The 24,170-nt window shown below is 31.2% G+C and overlaps 5 protein-coding genes and 2 pseudogenes across 5 annotated transcripts in view; all 7 read left to right on the top strand.

The window, feature by feature from the left end:
- Positions 1–87: 87 nt before the first annotated feature.
- Positions 88–2,586, top strand: LOC125851395 (6,7,8-trihydroxycoumarin synthase-like). Its single transcript, XM_049531195.1, has 3 exons — positions 88–969; positions 1,512–1,947; positions 2,351–2,586. Exons 1-3 carry the CDS (start codon positions 88–90, stop codon positions 2,527–2,529), a joined length of 1,497 nt encoding a protein of 498 aa, XP_049387152.1. The 3' UTR covers positions 2,530–2,586.
- A 99-nt stretch (positions 2,587–2,685) lies between these two features.
- LOC125851415 (6,7,8-trihydroxycoumarin synthase-like) lies at positions 2,686–7,067 on the top strand (annotated as a pseudogene).
- A 181-nt stretch (positions 7,068–7,248) lies between these two features.
- Positions 7,249–8,961, top strand: LOC125851401 (cytochrome P450 83B1-like). Its single transcript, XM_049531201.1, has 2 exons — positions 7,249–8,130; positions 8,353–8,961. Exons 1-2 carry the CDS (start codon positions 7,249–7,251, stop codon positions 8,959–8,961), a joined length of 1,491 nt encoding a protein of 496 aa, XP_049387158.1.
- A 2,765-nt stretch (positions 8,962–11,726) lies between these two features.
- Positions 11,727–24,170, top strand: part of LOC125851394 (6,7,8-trihydroxycoumarin synthase-like) — a 57,942-nt gene continuing 45,498 nt past the window's right edge. The window contains exons 1-2 of the mRNA XM_049531194.1: positions 11,727–12,614; positions 12,939–13,294. Coding sequence (XP_049387151.1) covers positions 11,727–12,614; positions 12,939–13,294 — 1,244 coding nt within the window. The remainder of the gene's footprint in view (positions 12,615–12,938; positions 13,295–24,170) is intronic.
- On the top strand, positions 16,878–17,636 carry LOC125851402 (5-OH-xanthotoxin synthase-like). Its single transcript, XM_049531202.1, has one exon. It carries the CDS (start codon positions 16,878–16,880, stop codon positions 17,373–17,375), a length of 498 nt encoding a protein of 165 aa, XP_049387159.1. The 3' UTR covers positions 17,376–17,636.
- Positions 19,021–21,158, top strand: LOC125851399 (5-OH-xanthotoxin synthase-like; annotated as a pseudogene).
- LOC125851391 (6,7,8-trihydroxycoumarin synthase-like) lies at positions 22,076–23,995 on the top strand. Its single transcript, XM_049531189.1, has 2 exons — positions 22,076–22,991; positions 23,304–23,995. Exons 1-2 carry the CDS (start codon positions 22,107–22,109, stop codon positions 23,922–23,924), a joined length of 1,506 nt encoding a protein of 501 aa, XP_049387146.1. The 5' UTR covers positions 22,076–22,106; the 3' UTR covers positions 23,925–23,995.

The following is a 24,170-nucleotide window of genomic DNA, read 5'->3' as shown; positions in this document are numbered from 1 at the left end:
CTTGTTTATATTCTTAATGTCTACATGAGATACATTTATATTTATTAATACATTTCAAGTGACTAGTTTTTTGTGCAGGACAATAAAATGATGTTCTTTCTATTCTCATTAGCTCTTTCTATTATTTTCATTTTTCTTCTTCATAAAGCCAAAATGAGTAGAAAAACCTTTCTACCACCAGGTCCATTAGGGCTACCTTTTATTGGAAATTTGCATCAATATGATAGTTTAAACCCTCATCTCTATTTTTGGAAACTTTCCCAAAAATATGGAAAAATATTCTCATTGAAAATTGGATCTTCCACTATGGTAGTAATTTCTTCAGCAAAATTAGCAAAAGAAGTACTGAAAACACAAGATTTAGCATTTTGTAGTAGACCCTCTTTTCTTGGCCAACAAAAATTGTCTTACAATGGTCATGATATTGCCTTTGCACCTTACAATGAATATTGGAGGAATATGCGAAAGGTTTGTGTTGTTCATTTATTCAGTCTAAAAAAAGTGCAATCTTTTAGTCTAATTCGTGAAGATGAAGTATCAAAAGTGATCAAGAAAATATCTCAGCAAGCAGCCGCTTCACAAATTATAAATTTGAGCGACACAGTGATTTCACTAACAAATACAATTATTTGTAAAATTGCTTTTGGTATTACGTATGATGAAGAAACACATGAACAAAGGAAATTCACCGAACTTTCCACTATGGCAGAAGAGCTGATGACACATTTTTTTTTCTCGGATTATTTTCCTATGTTCGGTTGGCTTGATAAATTATTTGGAAATATTAGTAGACTTGAGAAGAATTTTAATGATTTAGATGAGTTTTTTGAAGAACTCATTAACCAACATCTCAATCCCAATAGACCAAAATCAATGGAAGGAGATATTATTGATCTTTTGCTTCAATTAAGGAAAGAACAATCAACTTCAATTGATCTTACTTTGGATAACATAAAGGGAATTCTCATGGTAAGTACTCAACTGTATATTTCTATAACCAATATATGCATGTAGGTAAAAATTTAATTTACATATATATGGATAATATACCTACACTACACCAAAATGATTTTAATTAGCGGCAACTAAATAACAACAATAGCTTACTTGCTGCTAAATATGTATTTTTAGCAGCAATTAACCCTCTTTGCAAATGTCCTAAAGCCTATAGCGACATTGAATCCATTAGCAATAAACTAATGCTGGTAAAGACTTTAACACTCTTTGTTAATGTGTATATTTATTGCCGCTAAAAGCTATTTTTATTGATAATTTTGTAAAAAAACAAACACTTTATATTGGTATTAGGTTTATATAAATTTAAATCTTATCTCCTAAATATACTGATTTAGGCATACTATATCTAGTACAATATTGACTAACTTATATCATTAGTGTACACAAGTTAAACTCGCACATAGATACTTACTTGTATCTCCTATATTGCTTTTGGGAATTTCTAATGATTTGACAATCTCATTCATTTTCCTCTAAATTTGATTATTTTGTAGGATATATTAACGGGTGGAACAGACACTAATGCAGTTGCAGTAATATGGTCAATGACAGCCTTAATGAAAAATCCAAAAGTCATGAAGAAAGTTCAAGAAGAAATTAGGAAATCAATTAGGATTAAAGGCATTGTGAATGAAGATGATATTGAAAACATGCCTTATTTCAATGCAGTGATAAAAGAGATATTTAGATTATATCCACCAGCTCCACTTCTAGTGCCAAGAGAAGCAATGGAAAAATCCACACTAGAAGGGTATGAAATTCAGCCAGGAACTATAATTCATGTAAACTCATGGGCAATTGCCAGGGATCCTGAAATATGGGAAAATCCAGAAGAATTTATACCCGAAAGATTCTTGAATAGTGATATTGATTTCAAGGGCCAAAATTTTGAGTTGATTCCATTTGGAGCAGGTCGAAGAGGTTGTCCAGGTATTCCGTAATAGATTTATAATTTACACGATAGATCCAATTGATCCCACAATTTACTTATTTAAATTATAGATTTTAAATAAAAATCATATAAAAAGAACTAGAAATAACATTACAAAATGGGATAGCAACGAGCCTAAACCATTTAAGCTATCTACTTTACAAAATATGTACAAATTATATATGTAGTGTATACTTTATATCAAATATACATATATTATACGTATAATATGTATATATTTATACAGAACATATATACTATATATTAGTATATATGTTGTGTATATATACTTCGACCACATTAATAAACTAGTTGTCTATAGATTATATATCTATAATGTTCCGATCCCTTTAAAAATCATCTTTCAATTATAAAGATTAAATCTTGAATTTGTCTCTGTAGGTATTGCACTTGGTGTTGCAACGATAAATCTTATACTTTCAAATCTTCTTTATGCATTTGATTGGGAATTGCCTTACGGGATGATAAAAGAAGACATTGATACAGATGGTATGCCTGGACTTGCCATGCATAAGAAAAATGCTCTTTGCCTTGTCCCTAAAAATTATACCCACACATAAACATATATAAGTTATGTTTTAATATACCCCTTAACATATGTGCAGAGTGTTTAATATTATTATTATTATTATTGTCTATGTTTAATATGGTACGCGTTGTTTTGAGCTCCATCACTTCAGTTATAATATTTGTTCTAATAAATTTCACTTCGAGCTATGAAGGAACTAGGTGATTGTTTATAAAAATTAGCATGTTTTTATGTAAAATATTGAAGTGTGTTCCTAGTTAGTTCAACATTTATATGTACCGTGTTATTTATAACGTATATAGTTTATAGTAATTAACCACAATTAAGTGAAAAAAATCGATGTGCATACTATAACTTTATCATAAGCTCCCAAATATATTGAGCAACTTTCACATATAGCAAATATAAAAATCATATTTGTATGTTATAGCTATAGTTTGCATAATTGCGCTCCATAATAAATTTTATGTTTGCTATGGAGCTTTTGATTTGTATAATTTGCTATCAATTTTATACAAATTGTTCAGTTTTGTATAAATTTATTTATACATTATAATTTGTATAATAAGATCTGTATTTGTATAATTATAAGTGTAAAGAACGAAAATATATGTATTTGTATTTGTATATACACTTTTCTCTCGCTTTATACAAACACAAACACATTTTATACATTTGTATACCGAAAATGGCTAATTGTATACCGAACCAGATGACAAAAAAATGGGATGTTTGCTGCGAATTACAAATAAAATAAACTATGACTATAACATTTAATTTGAATTAATAGTTTGTTATTTCATACAATTTTTCTAATATTTTATCATTCCGAACCAAGCTAGATGAAAATTACTCTTATTAAAGAAACAAGTAATTAATCGAATACTTCTTCGATATTAGTTCTCTTTCATCGATTTTTCAAGAATCCGAACAAACTACTACCAAGTTAGTAAGTAATTAGAAAAACATAATTTTCATCATGCAAAGCCTCCACTTTCTCATCTCCCTTTGCAATTTATTCTATTTTTAAAATTATAAGTCTAAATTTATTATTTTAATTTTAGTGAAATTTTTACTCATAAATATATGTTCTGCGTTAAAATTCAACTAGATTTAAATGAACCGCATCCGCCAAGGGTCCTCATTGTCTTTATTGACATGTGCTATAAAAGTCATTTCTATCATAAAATATGGCATATACAGTCTAGCTATGACTTTTTTTTATGTCATATAGCTTTCATGACTTATATGTATTTATATAGGTAGTTAGATATCAGTTTACATCAAGATACATGTTGCGTAAAATTTGATTTGAGTGATAGGCAGGGCGGTCCAAAAGTCTCATACCGGAAAACGATACCCAAACCTGGAAATTTTTGATGTAAAATGATCCTTAAAGTATTTGGAAGCTAATGGTGAAAACCAATTTGAAAACGGAGTTGAAATCAATTCACAAACTCAATTTGAAGGAAAATCCACGTTCTTGAAGAAGCCTAAAATATTCGGATCCGAAACCCCGACTCGAAAATGAAATATCTCTTGAAAAACATCTTACCCATGCTTAGATAAGTTCAAATATGAAATTTCATCAAAAACGGAGTTAAGATCGACCTTGAAATTCTCAATTTATCAAACTTTAACTTTACCGGGAAAGTCCAAATTGTACGCGGTTAATATGATGAAAATAATCGATGAATCAATAATTTTATGTTAAAATCAGTTTACCCATAACATAAGGATCGTAAATATACCTTTTTCATCAAAAAGGGAGTCCAAATCGATAAAACCCCAATTTTTCCCAAGAGATTTACGGATAGGAAAAAAAAACCAGATAAAGAAATTATGAGAAAATGTCGAATTGAAGATTGAATACTAACCCTCATATTAATTCAAGAAGAAACCCGTAAGAATCACTCCACTCCGGCTAGAGATATATGAGATGGACTAGCTCTGGCTAGCGATTTGGATGCCGATGGGATCTGGTTCCGGCGGTGATTGGCCCCCATGGGTTCTGATTTGAGTATTCAGCGCGGACTGATTACGTCAATAGATGTGTATCGTAGGACAGACATACATCACGACTACATGACATCATTATTGCATTTTGCATCGCGTTTGCCTTATCTTTGTCTGTGATGTGTGGATTGTATCGGTTTACCCTTCTTATGTGGAATTTGATCTACTTGCTCTTATTTGTTGATCTGAGGTTGATGAGGATATACTGTTGGTTCTGGCTGTTGAATATGATCTGTTTAGTATAGGTTGGTTGGTTTGTTGCTAGATTGAAGTTTTCGGTGGTTCGGTTGGGATTGAAAGGAGTTGATATCGTCTGTGGGTTTACATGAATTCTTCTTAAAGCCAAAGTAAGTAAAAACAACAATGCGCCACCTGGTCCTTTAGGTTTACCAATCATTGGAAATTTTTATCAATTTGATAGTTTAACCCCTCATATCTATTTTTCTAACCTTTCCAAGAAATATGGAAAAATCTTCTCATTGAAATTTGGCTCTACTTCAATAGTTGTAGTTTCTTCAGCAAAACTAGCAAAAGAAGTAATGACGACACAAGATTTAACATTTTGTAGTAGACCCTCTATTTTTTCCTTGAATAAATTGTCTTACAATTGTCATGATATTGCTTTTGCACCTTTTAATGAATATTGGAGAGAAATGAGAAAAAATTGTAGTGCTCATTTATTTAGTCTCAAGAAAGTACAATCCTTTAGTCCAATTCGTGAAGATGAAGTGTTAAGAATGATAAAAAAATATCGCTTCAAAAATCACCAACTTGAGCACAATATTGATTTCACTAACAAGTACTATTATTTGTAGAGTTGCTTTTGGCATTAGGTATGATGAAGAAGTACATGAAAGGAGGAGATTTGATGAATTTCTACTTGAGACTCAAGCAATGCTGGCTAGCTTCTTTGTCTCTAATTATTTTCCTTCTTTAAGTTGGATTGATAAACTTACTGGATTGACTAATAGACTTGAGAAAATTTTCAAGAATTTGGATGAGTTTTATGAAGAACTCGTTGACCAGGCCAGCATGTTGATCCCAATAGGCCAAAATCCATGAAAGGTGATATTCTTGATCTTTTGGTCCAATTGAAAAATGATAAATCACTACCAGTTGATGTCATTTTGGAGGATATAAAAGCACTTGCCATGGTAATTTTCTGCATATCTTAAATTAATCTACCTATACACAATTATTGTCAATCTATCGTAATCCTCCTCTTCTACCCTACTCGGATAACACTTTGAACAAGTTCATATAGGTGGAGTTTTTAACTATGTTAGTACATGTATTTTGAGTCTAATTAGTTTTATTAGAGATTTATATATAGGCCGGTAAAAAATATTGAGAACTTTTTAGTGTTTAAGACCCTATTTTTTTACTTGTCAGAGTTCTATTTTTTAATTTTAATTTTATAATATTAGACAAAGATATTTAAATGGAGAGATTATCAAAGATACATTTAGTGTCAATAGATTTTTCATCATTTAGCAAATAATATTTATTTCCATAAAAACATTTAGTAGCAATACATTCGGAGTTGCTAAAGCCTTTAGCGATATTTATACATAACGTGCTGGTTATAAATACCCATATTACGCAAAATAATTACCACAAAATTCTTTATTTGTTTGAGCGTAAAGAAAATTGGGAAACATTTTTGATAGATAGTGTCTTTTTATTCCCTTGAAACTTTCTCATGAATATTCATGATCAATTGACAATTTTTATTTCTTGTTGTGTCAATTTCGTTGTAGAACATGTTAGTTGCAGGATCAGAGACTAGCGCGGCTGTAGTAGTATGGGCAATGACAGCCTTAATGCAGGTCCAAAGCATATTTAGAATATGTACACATAATAAAATTATTTTAACTTATCGACTCTAAATTTTGGATTTGTCTTTCGCTCCACCTAGTCCTAGGAGTGTTGTATTTTGGTTCTTTATGGGAGTTGGGCTGCTGAATTTTAAGAAGGAACACCTTTATATTCTGTATGTACAATAAATAACTAAATGGCCAAACACATATGCAGACCCTTAGAAGTGCCAAAATGGAACATAAAAATAGGAGTTGAAGGGTTAAAATGGAACAAGGTTGAGTTGAAGTGCCAAAATAAAATTTATGGACAAGTTTAAGGGTCTGCATATGTGTTTGGCCAAACTAAATATATATGCTACTGGTAGTAACTGATGCATTATTTTCACTGCCAAAAAAGTTACTATTTTTTCATTCAAATTTTCTGTTGTTCAATGAAAAGAAAAAAAATCAGGCATGGGGTATGTTGACAATACAATTAATTAAAGTATTAAAAAAAATGCTTTCTCTAACAACTTAAGCTTTTAGGTCAGATAGTCACACACGTTAACATGACTATTTCCACAAATATTTTAATTGAATCAATGAGATACATAGATATCAGTTTACATCAAGATACGTATCTTAATTTATTTTGGAGATTTCTTTTTGCAATTCAAAGAAGATAAGTGGTTTGCAGAGGTTGCATAAAAGTTGATTTGATTGATAGGCAGGGGCTGATCTATATGTGAAATGAAATATATTGTATATTAACTTAAGATCTTTATAAACTTCGTCTACAACTTAAATGATGGTCCCAAAATAAGGGCATTTGTGTACATCACTTGTTTTTATAGTTTTATGGTCTACCTAAGATCCATTTATATATAAGACATGTCAAGTGGTGACTAGTTTTTTGTACAGTTGTGGACAGCAAAATGATGCTCTTTCTATTCTCAGTAGCTCTTTCTATTGTTCTCATTTTTCTTCTTCTTAAAGCCAAAATAAGTAGAAACACAAATGTGCCACCTGGCCCTTTAGGTTTGCCAATCATTGGAAATTTGCATCAATTTGATAGTTTAACCCCTCATATCTATTTTTGGAAACTTTCCAAGAAATATGGAAAAATCTTCTCATTGAAATTTGGCTCTACTTCAATAGTTGTAGTTTCTTCAGCAAAATTAGCAAAAGAAGTGTTGAAAACACAAGATTTAGTATTTTGTAGTAGACCTTCTCTTCTTGGGCAATATAAATTGTCTTACAATGGTCATGATATTGGTTTTGCACCTTACAATGAATATTGGAGAGAAATGAGAAAAATTTGTATTGTTCATTTATTTAGTCTCAAGAAAGTACAATCTTTTAGTCCAATTCGTGAAGACGAAGTATCAAGAATGATCAAAAAAATATCTCAACAAGCTACAACTTCACAAGTCACCAACTTGAGCACTATGTTATATTCACTAACAAGTACTATTATTTGTCGAGTTGCTTTTGGTATTAGGTATGATGAAGAAGCACATGAAAGGAGGAGATTTGATGAACTTTTAATTGAGACTCAAGCAATGATGGCTAGCTTCTTTGTTTCTAATTTTTTTCCTTCTTTAAGTTGGATTGATAAACTTACTGGATTGACTGATAGACTTGAAAATAATTTCAAGAACTTGGATAATTTTTATGAAGAACTCATTGAGCAACATCTTAATCCCAAGAGGCCAAAATCCATGGAAGGGGACATTCTTGATCTTTTGCTTCAATTGAAGAAAGAGAAATCAACTCCAATTGATCTCACTTTGGAGGATGTAAAAGCACTTGCCATGGTAATCTTATATATTTATGTTAGTACATGTACTTTGAGTCTTTCTTTTTTTTTGGTTTTCCATCTGGTGTCCGAAGCCCACATTGGAGCCTCAACTATATCTGGATCACGCACTGCAAGACCCATTCAGGGTGGTGCTCCCAACATGATTTTCTCCGTACATGTTGAGACTTTCTCATGAATTGACAATTTATGTCTTTTTTGTGTGTCAATTTCTTTGTAGGACGTGTTAGTAGCAGGATCAGACACAAGCGCGGCTGTAATAGTATGGGCGATGACAGCCTTAATGAGGAATCCAAGAGCCATGAAGAAAGCTCAAGAGGAAATTAGACAATCAATTGGAAAAAAAGGCATTGTAAATGAAGATGACATCCAAAACATGCCTTATCTTAAAGCAGTAATAAAGGAGACATTACGATTATATCCATCAGCTCCACTCCTACTACCAAGAGAATCAATGAAAAAGTCTATACTAGAAGAATATGAAATTGAGTCAGGAACCACAATTTATGTTAACTTTTGGGCTATTGCAAGAGATCCCGAGATATGGGAGAATTCAAATGAGTTTATTCCTGAGAGATTCCTAAATTACGATATTGATTTTAAAGGACAAAACTTTGAGTTAATTCCATTTGGAGCTGGGCGAAGAGGATGCCCAGCTATTACACTTGGGGTTGCCATAGTGGAACTTGCATTGTCAAATCTTCTTTATGCATTTGATTGGAAGTTGCCTTGGAGCATGAGAAAAGAGGACATTGATACAACTGTTAGGCCAGGAATTGTAATGCATAAGAAGATAGATCTTTGCCTTATACCTACAAATTATCTCTAGATTATATTTAAATACGGATATAAGGCGAGTTTTGTGATATCAATTGAAATCATGTAAAAAATAAATTATTCTCAAGCTAAACATATTTAGAATACATACATGTAATAAGTTATTCTCATGCTAAACTTATCGACCGACTCTAAGTTATGAATTTGTCTTTCTCACTCCACCTAGTTCTTGAAGGAACACCTTTATATTACGTAAATAAATAAATCTGTGCTACTGGTAGTAATTGTTGCATTTTCGCTACTAAAAAAGTTACTATTTTATCATTGGAATTTTTTACTGAAAAATATTTAATGACTATTTTCATAAATATTTTAATTGAGTCACCAGAAAAGAAAAAATAGTAATAGTATTTTAACAAGGAATTATTAAGAAGCTTCTCAATATTTCAACATGATTCTATTTTCCACCGTGCGTTTTAATTTTAGTATGATGGTTCGATGAAAAAATATATCATATTTTATGACATAAAATTAATTGAAAAGGAAGAAGCAACCAATGAGAAGATGGTAAAGCTAAAACTATACTGTAAACGTGATAGTTAATTCAAAATTGGAAAAGGCAATTACGTACCTTAGTCCTTAGTACTTGTTTTTTTTAAAAATTCCCAGTGACTATCTGAGTGTGTTGTACGTACCTTAGTAGTTGTAAGAGTTGGAAGGGAGAAAACATTCTCAATAATATTTTTATTCTTATTTCATGTTATATCTCATATAAAATTATAGAAGTTTCATAACTTAATAAGGTATTATTGATAAACAAAATAAAAATGGCAATCAGATGCGTATTTAAAAGTTCTATTTATATTAATTTAAACCATCCAAATGACCTGTTAATTTGTGAAACACATCTTCACAAACGACCCTCAAATCATGGATAAATATCTTATGAGGAAAGAATCAAAGGAAGGACATAATTGTACTCACAATCTTGATCAATAAAATTATGTTTCTTCATATTTTATTTGTGATTGCAATCTATTTTCTATCACTTTAAAAATTTTTGCAAAAAAATTGGCACGCCTAGTGGGACCAAATCTGCTTTTCATCTCTTCTCTCACAATCAAATCTGCAAATCTGAAGTCACAAAACCGCAAAGGTAGAAGAATGAGTACTTCAAGTCTCGTCTTTGAGTTTCATCAAGTCTACACTCCGATAAACTTTTAAGCATAGACATTTGTAGACATTGAAATTTGTAGAATTCTACAAGATGTGTTCAATTCGAGTAGAGACTCTACAAAGTGTGTTCAATTCCAATTAGGATTCTTGGAGGGTATTTAATCCTAGACCTTATTTCATGCCTATATAAAGGACACTATATTCTCTTAAGGCATCTCGAATATTTCGCAAATTCATGGAATATTCATGAAAAGATCAAATCCAAATCATTCTAATTTGGGATATACTCCAGTAATGACCCTCGAATCATGGATAAATCTTAGAAGAGTAGAACAGAATTGTACCCGCACCATTTATTAATAAAATATTCATGTTTCTTCATAGTGGTTGGTTTATTTTTCTATCAATGTAAAATTTGTTGCAAACAACATTGTCTAGCAACACGATGTATTTATAATCATAAATCCTTTAAAAATTATGAATTTAAATTTACTATTATAATTTTAGTGAAAAAAATATATCTGGATTCAGATGAATCCTTTGGTAAATTAAGCCACTAATCCTCATGCGCTATAAAACTCATTTTCATGACTTACATACCAGGTAGGTATCCGTTTACATCAATGTAATTAAGTACCTTAATTTTTTAAAATTATTTTTGGAGATTTCTTGTTGCAATTGAAAGAACTTAAGTGGTTTTCAGAGGTTGGATAGAGAAATTAACAAGTTGTGTAAAATATGATTAATTGATAGGTGGGGGTGGATCTAGCGAGTAGAGTGTCATTTATGAATTTAGGTGAATTTAATTTGATATCATTAAAATATAAATTCATAAATTTTGAATTTTGAATTCACCTTAATAATAATGAAATAATACAAGAAGGCAAAAATATGAGAAGTATAAAATTTGCATAAATTAAAGTGTTTGAATTCTGGCATTAAGATAGCACGTATATAATGTAAAATTGCAAAAAAAATCATAGGAGAATTAAGGACATAAACCAAACTTCTCAACTATTTTAATTAATGGTCGACTAAATAAGTCTATTATCTTTCTAAATATGGTAGCAGAGGCAGATCTAGATCATTAGCTACAGATTTGATGACGGGTAACTGTACAAATCCAATGTCCTTTTTTGTCTTTAAATTACCATTTTATTTATATTTATATGATTTTTCTTTTAATAATATTATCGCAGTTGTTGATCCAAACCTCCAGCTCCTTTTAGGGTGTGTTTAATATGGAAAAAAATGAATAATGTTTTTTAATATTTTCATATTCAGTTAATCAAAAAATTTGAATAATATTTTCTCTAAAAAATAAGTTTTTTTTAAAAAGAGGAAAATAACTTTCTTAGTGAAAGTAGGAAGAACATATTTCACAAGTGAAATTCCACAGTGATTGTGTCATCTGCCACCCTCAACACACCTCATCACCCCACACCGGTACTCCGTTCACCTCCAGCTCTCATAGTATTTGACAAAATTATATACAAAACTCCAAAAACAGTTTTCAAAAATGCATTTACCATAAAAAAACATTTTCTTTTGTACCAAACACACCCTTACTTTTTAATTATAAATAAAAGAAACAATAGAAAATTACAAGACATTTCAAGTGACTTTGCCATAAAGAAACAAATGTTGTTTCCACTCTTTTTAGCCCTTGTTATCTTCATTATTCTCAGTTTCCTTCTTGCTAAAGCCAAAAGGAATGGAAAAAACATTCTACCACCAGGTCCTTTAGGGTTGCCATTTATTGGAAATTTGCATCAATTTGATGGTTTAACCCCTCATCTCTATTTTTGGAAACTTTCCAAGAAATATGGAAAAATATTCTCATTGAAATTTGGTTCTACTCCAGTAGTGGTAATTTCTTCAGCAAAATTAGCAAAAGAAGTAATGAAAACACAAGATTTAGCATTTTGTAGTAGACCTTCTACTCTCTGCCAGCAAAAATATTCTTACAATGCTCAAGATATTGCCGCGTCACCTTACAATGACAATTGGAAAGAACTTCGAAAAATATGTGTTGGTCATTTATTTAGTCCAAAAAAAGTACAATCTTTTATCCCAATTCGTGAAGATGAAGTATCAAGAATGATCAACGAAATATCTCAACAAGCTGTCACTTCCCGAATTACCAATTTGAGTAGTATATTGATTTCACTAACGACTACAATTATTTGTAGAGTTGCTTTTGGTATTAGGTATGATGAAGAAACACATGAAAGGAGGAATTGTAATGAACTTTTAAAAGTGACTGAAGAAATGTTGGTAAGCTTTTTTGTCTCTGATTTTTTTCCTCTCTTAGGATGGATCGATAATCTCTCCGAAAAAATAAATATACTTGAGAAGAATTTTAAGGATTTGGATGAGTTTTATGAAGGACTCATTGAGCAGCATCTTAGTCCCAATAGGCCAAAATCCATGGAAGAAGGAGATATTATTGATCTTTTACTCCAATTGAAGAAAGAGAAGTCAACTCCAATCGATCTTACTTTGGACAACATAAAGGCTATCATTATGGTAATGAACTACTCCATTTTATATATGGTGGTGCTGGTAAATACATGCATGTCAGTTGCTTACACCTACCTAAACAATTAATCTTTCATTGGTTTGGTGTTAATACTCGATCATGTTGCTACGTATTTTTCATGGTCACGATCATAATATAAAGAAAGATTTTTGTCAAATATTAAAAAGGTGATTTTAAGTTTGTGGCATTACACATGTTATAGCTTGATTAGAAAAATATTTGAATAAAGGTAAAATGAGAAATTCAAAGTTTTCGAATACATGAAGATATATTTTGTGGCAATGTTTTTATCCTCTTAATTTATCTTGTAGAATATGCTAGTTGGAGGAACGAACACTAGTGCAGCTACAATAATTTGGGCAATGACAGCCTTGATAGCGAACCCAAATGCCATGAAGAAAGTTCAAGCAGAAATTAGAGAATCGGTTGGGAAAAAGTCCATAGTGAATGAGGATGATGTCCAAACTCTTCCATATTTCAAAGCAGTGATAAAAGAGACACTTAGATTGTATCCACCTGCTCCATTGTTAGTACCAAGAGAGACGATGAAAAATTCCATACTAGAAGGATATGAAATTAAACCAAAAACTATAATTTATGTTAACGCTTGGGCAATTGCAAGAGATCCTGAAATATGGGAAAATCCAGAAGAATTTATACCTGAGAGGTTCTTGAATAGTGATATTGATTTTAAGGGCCAACATTTTGAGTTGATTCCATTTGGAGCAGGCAGAAGAGGGTGCCCGGCTATGGCACTCGGTGTGGCAAATGTGGAACTTGTACTTTCCAATCTCCTTTATGCTTTTGATTGGGAGTTGCCTTGTGGAATGAAAAGAGAAGACATTGACACCAATGTTCTGCCAGGACTTACTATGCATAAGAAAAAACCTTTGTGCCTTGTTCCTCGAAATTATCTCTAGATATTAAACAAGAAGAAACTCCAATGTTTAAATTATTTAAATATGTATGTATGATTTCGTTAGTTATCCATGTTTAATATGGTCATATGGTTTTATGTCTATTATTTTTCGTTTTAAACTTGTAATGGAGTAGTTGAGGAGGGGAAAACATTTTCACAAATATTTTTTTCTTTGTTATTTCATATTCAATTTTATATATTTTCATGTAACATAATAAGGTATTATTTATAAATAAAATAAAAGCAGCAATCAAAGAACCATATTTTAAAAGTTCTATTTAAACCATCCAAACGACACTTTAGTTTGTGAAACACATCGTGTAGCAATTACAAGATGCATTAATAATCAGAATCAATAATCCTCTTATCTCTTGATACGACTGTGGATTCAAAATTAAACTTGATGAATTTGATTTTATTTTTTTAAAAAAAATTAAATTTAAAAATTAGAAGTACAAATTTAATATTTTAATTTTAGTGAATTTTCACATATTAAGATATGCCTCACAAAAAAAAAACTGGATTAGAATGAGAGCTAGTTGCATCTGCCATTGATCCTCATTGTCTATACTAACACATGTTATAACATTCATTTTCACGACTTATATGCCATGTAGGTATCAATTTACATCATGGTAATTAAGTACATGTAGAAATTAACAAGTTGTGTAAAAGTTGATTAACTGATAGGTGGGGGTGGATCTAACTAGTTATAACTAGAGCGTTGTATATAAATTTACATGAATTTAACTTGAAGATTATTAAAAAAATAATTCATAAATTTTAAATTTTGAGTTCGCCTATTAATCACTTAATTAATAAGTGGTAAACATCTTCCTTTCACTAATAATTAACTTTATGCAAAACAATATTATATATATTTTTTTAAAAATTCTTATCCTTAAGACTTTTATAAACCCTCATGGAGTCATGGTGGGAGGGAGGTTTTAAGGAAAAAGGTTGACATTAATCCTTACCTCGTATATTCTAAAGTAGCAAAAAAATTCATAGGAGAAGGACATAAACCAAACCTCTTCTATCCTAATGGTCAACTAAAAATATAAAAAATGCATGTAAAAAGAGTTTTTTCTTTTAAAAAAATTATGTAAGGACAAAGGCGTGGGGCATATGCGCCTTTCAAGGCGCATACAGACTTGCAGGCTTTGTCTGCTTGCGCCTTTTAAGGCGCATAGGGCCCGTGCCTTGCTACCCTAATTTAAACGATGTCCAACCTACTATTTAAATATTGCCCTTTTGGTTTCAAACTTATTCTTGTTTTCCTTTTGGAATTTTTGGTCAATTTTTTTTGCTCTTTTGGCTCTGGACTCTATAAAAGTATACGCTCCACAATTGCAACACCAAGTGCATTGTCTGCAGAGACCATTGCCTTTATTATCACAGCTCAAGCACACAATATTTCTCAGTATAAAAAGCAGAGAAATGAATCAAATTGATCTCTTATAGATATTTGACTTTAAAAACAATGAGTTTAAATTTACTATTTTATTATAGTGAATTTTTACATATTAAAATATGCCTTGTACAAATTATAACTAGATTCGGATGAACCCGTTGGCTAGCTGCATTTATCACTGGTCCTCATTGTCTATATTGCCACATGCTATAAAACTCATTTTCATGACTTATATATATGCCAGGTAGGTATCAATTTATATTAATGTTTTGGAGATTTCTTGTTGCAATTGAAAAAAATTAAGCGATTTTCAGAGATTTGAGAGGGAAATTAACAAGTTGTGTAAAGATGATTAAGTGATAGGTGGGGGTGGATCTTGCTATATATAGTAGAGTGTCATTTATGAATTTACGTAAATTTAATTTGAGATTATTAAAAATAATAATTCATAAATCTTATTTGTATCCACCTCAATAATAGTAATGAGATAATACAAGAAGACAAAATATGAGAAGTATAGTATTTTCCATGAAAAACCATTATCCTTCGTGCCAAAAAAGCCCTTACTTGTTAATTAGTATAAATGAAAGAAACAACATAAAATTTTAATACAAGACATCAAGTGACTTTGCAGTACAAAATTTTAATATTGCCAAAAAAAAAAAAAAAAAATGTTCTTTCCATTCTTTGTAGCCCTTGTTATCATCATTATTCTCAGTTTTCTTCTTCCAAAAGTAAAAAAGAAAGAAAAAAACATCCTGCCACCGGGTCCTTTAAGGTTACCATTCATTGGAAATTTGCATCAGTTTGATGGTTTAACCCCTCATATCTATTTTTGGAAACTTTCCAAGAAATATGTAAAAATATTCTTATTGAAACTTGGTTCTACTCCAATAATTGTAGTTTCTTCAGCAAAATTAGCAAAAGAAGTAATGAAAACACAAGATTTAGCATTTTGCAGTAGACCTTCTATTTTGGGCCAGCAAAAATTATCTTACAATAATCAAGATATTGCCACGTCACCTTACAATGACCACTGGAAAGAACTTCGAAAAATATGTGTTGGTCATTTATTTAGTCTAAAAAAAGTGCAATCTTTTATTCCAATTCGTGAAGATGAAGTATCAAGAATGATCAAGGAAATATCTCAACAAGCTGTAACATCCCGAATTACTAATTTGAGTAGTATATTGATTTCACTAACGACTACAATTATTTGTAGAGTTGCTTTTGGTATTAGGTATGATGAAGAAACACACGAAAGGAAGAATTTTAATGAGCTTTTAAAAGTGACTGAAGAAATGTTGGCAGGCTTTTTTGTCTCTGATTATTTTCCTCTCTTAGGATGGCTTGATAAACTCTCCGGAAAAATAAATAAACTTGAGAAGAATTTTAAGGATTTAGATAAGTTTTATGAAGGACTCATTGAGCAACATTTCAATCCCAATAGGCCAAAATCCATGGAAGGAGATATTATTGATCTTTTGCTACAATTGAAGAAAGAGAAATCAACTCCCATCGATCTTACATTGGACAACATAAAGGGTATAATCATGGTAACGAACTACTCCATTTGTAGCTATTTTATATGACGGTACTGATAAATTACTTGCTTACATCGACTGCTTATAACACCTAGCTAAACAGTTAACCTTTCATTGGCTTGGTGTTAATATTGTTTCATGTCGCTAAGTTTTTTCCATGGTTATGTTTGTGGCATGATTATAATACAAAGAAAGATTTTTATCAAATATTAACAAATGCCTTTAAATTTGTGGCATTACACTTGTCATAACATTTTATGATACTTGATTTGAAAATATTTTAATATAAATAAAATGAGAAATATAAAGTTTTGAATACATGAAAATATAGTTTGTGGCTAAGTTTTGATCCTCCCATTTTCTCTAGTAGAATATGCTTGTTGCTGGAACGGACACTAGCGCAGCTACAATAATTTGGGCAATGACAGCCATGATGGCAAATCCAAATGCCATGAAGAAAGTTCAAGCAGAAATTAGAGAGTCGGTTGGGAAAAAGTCCATAGTGAATGAAGATAACGTCCAAAATCTTCCATATTTTAAAGCAGTGATAAAAGAGACATTTAGATTGTATCCATCAGTTCCATTGTTAGTAGCAAGAGAGACGATGCAAACTTCCATACTAGAAGGATATGAAATTAAACCAAAAACTATAGTTTATGTTGACGCTTGGGCAATTGGAAGGGATCCTGAAATATGGAAAAATCCAAAAGAATTTATACCTGAGAGGTTCTTGAATAATGATATTGATTTTAAGGGACAAGATTTTGAGTTGATTCCATTTGGAGCAGGTAGAAGAGGGTGCCCAGGTATAGCACTTGGTGTGGCAAATGTGGAACTTGTACTTTCCAATCTTCTTTACGCTTTTGATTGAGAGTTGCCTCATGGGATGAAAATAGAAGACATAGACACTGATGTTTTGCCTGGAATCATACCACATAAGAAAAAACCATTGTGCCTTGTTCCTAGAAATTATCACTAGAAATTGAACAAGACCAAACTCCAGTGTTTAAATTAGTTAAATATGTATGCATAACTTTGTAAGTTATCCATGTTTAATATGGTCGTATGGTTTTATGTCTGTTACTTTTTGTTATAAACTTGTAATGGAGTAGTTATTTCAATAAAATCTCTCTTCTAGTTCCAAAAGATATCGCGGAAAAATGAAAAGAAAAGCATTTTTCTAATGAATGCGTAATAATTCCAAGTAAAATGTCTGTTATCTTTATCACAAAAGTTAATTTCCAATCAAATGCATATAGAAGCATAAGCTCTAGTACTGTTGCAACACCTATGGAGAACATTATTGCCTTTATTGTCACAGCTCAAGCACACGCGACTTATATTGTTTGTTTTGGCCAAACACGCCTTACGACTATATTCCTTCTTCAGAAAGTTGTAGGTGAGGTTTGTCCTACTACCTAACTAAGGTAATATCATTCATAGGGAATGTTCTATTAATATCATATTTGTCATAGCCCAATTGAAAAACATGTATTATCTACATTGCCCAATAACACTCATATATTTCTTCCTTGGCTATGCCATCACTGACCCCAAAAATTGTACATATCATATGAACTTATGTTATTCTTTATAAAGTTTCTTACTTTCCTCCCCCATTCCGATTGATAAGAGATTCCAATATATTGTAACCTTTACCCTTTCTTCATAATTTAATTTTGAATTTCTTTTCCTTGACTATGTATTAACCCAAATTTTTGGACCCAAACTAAAGCTTTGATATTTTTGAGTTTATCAATTCCTTCCCCTTCTAATAGGAAACAATATCAATTATTTATTCAGTTATCAAATTGCCTTTGAAATTATTGGTGAGATAAATATCTAGATAATATGGAAAAAAATGATTGATAGAGGAGAAAAATCATTTTTCAGGCTTTAATTATTGTGGCCTGTGAATTTTCCTGAGTCACTTTCATGAATGTTAAAGAATCAAACTACCTCCTAAATTATCAAAAGTATAGTCTATCACTTAGCTTATAAATGCAATGTCATGTTTTTCCAGCTTTATATGACAAATATCTTTCTATTTACATAATGTTTTAAATATCTATTTTCATTTTTTAAATATTATCACAGCCTTGATCCAAAGTCCCTGCTTCGTTTACTGTTACTTCTATTGTTTCAATTTCTTTGTTTTAATTAGTTACTATTTAAATAGTTAAATAATATATTATTTTGTGTCATATTTTTATTTTTTCAAATGCTTTTTAAATATTGTGACTTATAGTATTTTTTATAAAAAATAAAAATAAAAATAAAAATAAAAATTCTATGTTCGAATTCAAACTGAACAGTAGTTTGTTTGATCTCGTACTGCGAAATTAAGTCAAACAAACTAAAATGGAGTACTATAAAATGAAAGAAATTGTAGAAAATCTCAATACAAGATATAGAAAACAAGTGACTTTTCCAAAAAAAAAACACATGATGTTCTTTCCTCTCTTTGTAACCCTTCTTATCATTATCATTCTCAGTTTTATTTTTCCTAACGCCAAAAAGAAAGGAAAAAACATTCTACCACCAGGCCCTTTACGGTTGCCATTCATTGGAAATTTGCATCAATTTGATGGTTTAACCCCTCATCTCTATTTTTGGAAACTTTCCAAAAAATATGGGAAAATTTTCTCATTGAAACTTGGTTCTTCTACTATGATTGTAGTTTCTTCAGAAAATCTAGCAGAAGAAGTAACGAAGACACAAGATTTAGCTTTTTGTAGTCGGCCTTCACTTCTTGGCCAGCAAAAATTGTCTTACAATGGTCAAGATATCGCTATGTCGCCTTACAATGACTATTGGAAAGAAATTAGAAAAATATGTGTTGTTCATTTATTTAGTCTCAAGAAAGTGCAATATTTTAATCCAATTCGTGAAGATGAAGTATCAAGAATGATCAAGAAATTATCTCAGCAAGCCGTCACTTCACAAATTACAAATTTGAGCAATATAGTGATCTCACTAACAACAACAATTATTTGTAGAATTGCTTTTGGTATTAGGTATGATGAAGAAACACGCGAAGGAAGGAAATTTGGTGAACTTTTAAAAGTAACTCAAGAAATGCTGGGAGGCTTTTTTGTATCTGATTATTTTCCTCTCTTAGGATGGATTGATAAACTCTCTGGAAAAATAAATAAACTTGAGAAGAATTTTAAGTATTTAGATGAGTTTTATGAAGGACTCATTGAGCAACATCTCAATCCCAATAGGCCAAAATCCATGGAAGGAGATATTATCGATCTTTTGCTCCAATTGAAGAAAGAGAAATCAACTCCAATTGATCTTACTTTGGATAACATAAAGGCTATTATCATGGTAATGACTAATTCACTACTCTATTTGTCTATTTTTTATATTTGCTCTAGTTGACGGCTTACACCTAACTAAACAGTTAACCTTATGGATGAATTAACAAATTGAAGTGAAAATTATATCAATTAATCATTGGTTAATTAGATGTTTAAAATTGTATATAAGCAAGTCTTTTGTATTGTTATATTTATTAACTTGGTATTAACACTCTTTCATACAACTAAGTTTTTTCCTTGGTCATGTTTGTGACACGATCATAATATAAAGAAACTTTTTTATCAAATATTAAGAAGTGCCTTTTAAACTTGTGATATTACACATGTTATGACTGTAACACCCCACCTTAAGATAAGAAGTCTCACATCGGCAAAACACTTGGGTGATGTTGGGTAAATAAGTAATCAGACCTTGCCAACTAGTGATGCGTTTTAAAGTCGTGCGGATCTAGGTCCAAAATGGACAATATAATATCACTAGTGCGCTGGCCGTTACAATAACTGTTTCTGATTAGGAAAAAATTTCAATTGATATGAATTGTTGCATTTAATTTTATCCTCACGCTTTCTCTTGTAGAATTTGCTAGTTGGTGGAACGAACACGAGCGCAGCTGCAGTAGTTTGGGCAATGACAGCCTTGATGGCTAAACCAAATGCCATGAAGAAAGTTCAAGCTGAAATTCGAGAAATGGTTGGAAAAAAGTCCATAGTAAATGTAGAAGACATCCAAAATCTTCCATATTTTAAAGCAGTGATAAAAGAAACATTTAGATTGTTTCCACCAGGTCCATTGTTAATAGCAAGAGAGACGATGCAAAATTCCATACTAGAAGGATATGAAATTAAACCAAAAACAATAATTCATGTTAATGTTTGGGCTATTGCAAGAGATCCTGAAATATGGGAAAATCCAGAAGAATTTATACCGGAAAGGTTTCTGAATAGTGATATTGATTTTAAGGGGCAAAATTTTGAGCTGATTCCATTTGGAGCAGGCAGAAGAGGGTGCCCGGCTATGGCACTCGGTGTGGCAACTGTGGAACTTGTACTTTCCAATCTTCTTTACGCTTTTGATTGGGAGTTGCCTTGTGGAATGAAAAAAGAAGACATTGACACTGATGTTTTGCCTGGACTTGCAATGCATAAGAAAGAACCTTTGTGCCTTGTTCCTAGAAATTATCACTAGAAATTAAACAAGACCAAATTCTAGTGTTTAAATTAGTTATCCATGTTTAATAATATGGTCGTATGGTTTTATGTCTATCATTTTTCATTATAAACTTGTAATGGAGTAGTTGTTTCAATAAAATCTCCCATCTAGTTCCAAAGGATGTTGCGGAATTTTTTTAGCTAATTTACTAATTCTCTAGGAATTAAATTCATTGGTAACCCTATGTTGGTGTAATAAACATGTTACTAACAATAGTGTCCATAAGTTCTTCCTTCAGATCATACACATTATTGTTAATTAGCTGAGAATTAACTTTAATTTTGTAGAGTTAGGTACCAAAAAGTATGAACAGAGGAAAACGTACTACTATCTTTAGGATTTGCAAACAGATTCATTTCCTGGTTAAAATTACCACTAATTTAACAGCGGTGCGACTGAGATTTACCCTGCTACCGTACAGAGGAGATGTTCAATTGTAATATCATATTTGTCATAGTCCAATCTCACGATACGTATTATCTGTTTTTACTCGGTTACCCTCATATATTTATCACATCATTTTGTCCAAAAGCATACTTACCATGTGAATTTGTATTATTCTTTATAAAAAAATTCACTTTACTCTCCTATTCTGATGCAAAATTTAATTTTGCATTCCTTTTTCTTGACAATGAATGAATCCCAATTTTGGACACAAACTAAAGCTTTGACATTTCTGAGTTTATTACGTTATCAAATTGCCTTTGTCTAATGGTCTGAAATCATTGGTGAGACAAATATTTGGACAAAGGTCATTTTTCAAGCTTTAATATTGTGGACTGTGGATTACAAAAGTCCACAATCCACATTAATGGTAATGACAAGGCATCTGTTTAATTAAAAATAAAATAAAATATTGTGGACTGTGAATTTTCCTGTATCACTTTCATTACAATCATGATTTTATGTTCGAATTCACACTGAACATTAATTAGTTTGACTTCGTACTACGAATTAAGCCAAACAAATTAACACAGAAAAAGTACTATAAATGGAAGTAATTGTAGAAAATCTTATTACAAGATATAGAAGATATTTCGAGTGACTTTTCCAAACAAAACACACGATGTTGTTTCTACTCTTTGTAGCCCTTGTTATCATCATTATTCTCAGTTTCCTTCTTCCTAAAGCCAAAAGGAATGGAAAAAACATTCTACCACCAGGCCCTTTAGGGTTGCCATTCATTGGAAATTTGCATCAATTTGATGGTTTAACCCCTCATCTCTACTTTTGGAAACTTTCTAAGAAATATGGAAAAATATTCTCTTTAAAACTTGGTTCTTCTACTATGATTGTAGTTTCTTCAGCAAATCTAGCAAAAGAGGTAACACACATACAAGATTTAGCCTTTTGTAGTAGACCTTCAATTCTTGGCCAGCAAAAATTGTCTTACAATGGTCAAGATATTGGCGTGTCACCTTACAATGACTATTGGAGAGAACTTCGAAAAATATGCGTTGTTCATTTATTTAGTCTCAAGAAAGTGCAATATTTTAGTCCAATTCGTGAAGATGAAGTATCAAGAATGATCAAGAAAATATCTCAACAAGCTGCCACTTCACAAATTACAAATTTGAGCAATATAGTGATCTCGCTAACAACTACAATCATTTGTAGAATTGCTTTTGGTATTAGGTATGATGAAGAAACACGTGAAGGGAAAAAATTTAATGAAATTTTAAAAGTGACAGAAGAAATGTTGGCAGGCTTTTTTGTCTCTGACTTTTTTCCCCTCTTAGGATGGATTGATAAACTCTCCGGAAAAATAAATAGACTTGAGAAGAATTTTAAGGAGTTGGATGAGTTTAATGAAGAACTCATTGAGCAACATCTCAATCCCAATAGGCCAAAATCCATGGAAGGAGATATTATTGATCTTCTGCTCCAATTGAAGAAAGAAAAATCAACTCCAATCGATCTTACTTTGGACAACATAAAGGCTATTATCATGGTAATTATTTAACTACTCTATGTGTAAATTTTATATATTTTCTCGTCGGCTGCTTACACCTAGCTAAGCAATTAACTTTACAAATGAATTAACTAATTGTAGTGAAAATTCATATCAATTAATCATTGGTTATAGATGTTGAAAATCGTACATAAGCAAGTATTATGTATTGTTATATTTATTGACTTGATATTTACACTCTGTTATACAACTAAGTTTTTTTCCTTCGTCATGTTTGTGGCACGATCATATTAAGTTTTTTAATTAATATGAATGTTGTATTTAATTTTATCCTCCCATTTTCTCTTGTAGGATATGCTAGTTGGTGGAACGGACACAAGTGCAGTTGCAGTAATTTGGGCAATGACAGCCTTGATAGCCAAACCAAATGCTATGAAGAAAGTTCAATCAGAAATTCGAGAAATGGTCGGTAAAAAGTCCATAGTTAATGAAGATGATATCCGAAATCTTCCATATTTTAAAGCAGTGATAAAAGAAACATTTAGATTGTATCCACCAGCTCCATTGTTAATAGCAAGAGAGACGATGCAAAATTCCATACTAGAAGGATATGAAATTAAACCAAAAACTATAATTCATGTTAATGTTTGGGCTATTGCAAGAGATCCTGAAATATGGGAAAATCCAGAAGAATTTATACCTGAGAGGTTTCTGAATAGTGATATTGATTTTAAGGGCCAAAATTTTGAGCTGATTCCATTTGGAGCAGGCAGAAGAGGGTGCCCGGCTATGGCACTCGGTGTGGCAACTGTGGAACTTGTACTTTCCAATCTTCTTTACGCTTTTGATTGGGAGTTGCCTTGTGGAATGAACATTGAAGACATTGATACTGATGTTTTGCCTGGACTTGCTGTGCATAAGAAAGAACCTTTGTGCCTTGTTCCTAGAAAATATCTTCAAAAGTTAAACTAGACCAAACTCCAATGTTTAAATTAGTTAAATATGTATGTATGCTTTCGTTAATTATCCATGTTTAATATGGTCGTAAGGCTTTATGTTTGTCATTTTTCGTTATAAACTTGTAATAGAGTTGTTGTTATTTCGTTAATTAATTATCCATGTTTAATATGGTCGTAGGCTTTATGTTTGTCATTTTTCGTTATAAACTTGAAATGGAATTGTTGTTATTGCAAAAGACAATTCCCATAATTTTTTTTT

Source organism: Solanum stenotomum, unplaced genomic scaffold, assembly GCF_019186545.1.
Source record: "Solanum stenotomum isolate F172 unplaced genomic scaffold, ASM1918654v1 scaffold25311, whole genome shotgun sequence".
NCBI lineage: Eukaryota > Viridiplantae > Streptophyta > Magnoliopsida > Solanales > Solanaceae > Solanum > Solanum stenotomum.
The sequence above is the reverse complement of the archived record's forward strand: the minus strand, read 5'-3'. Positions and strand labels throughout refer to the sequence as shown.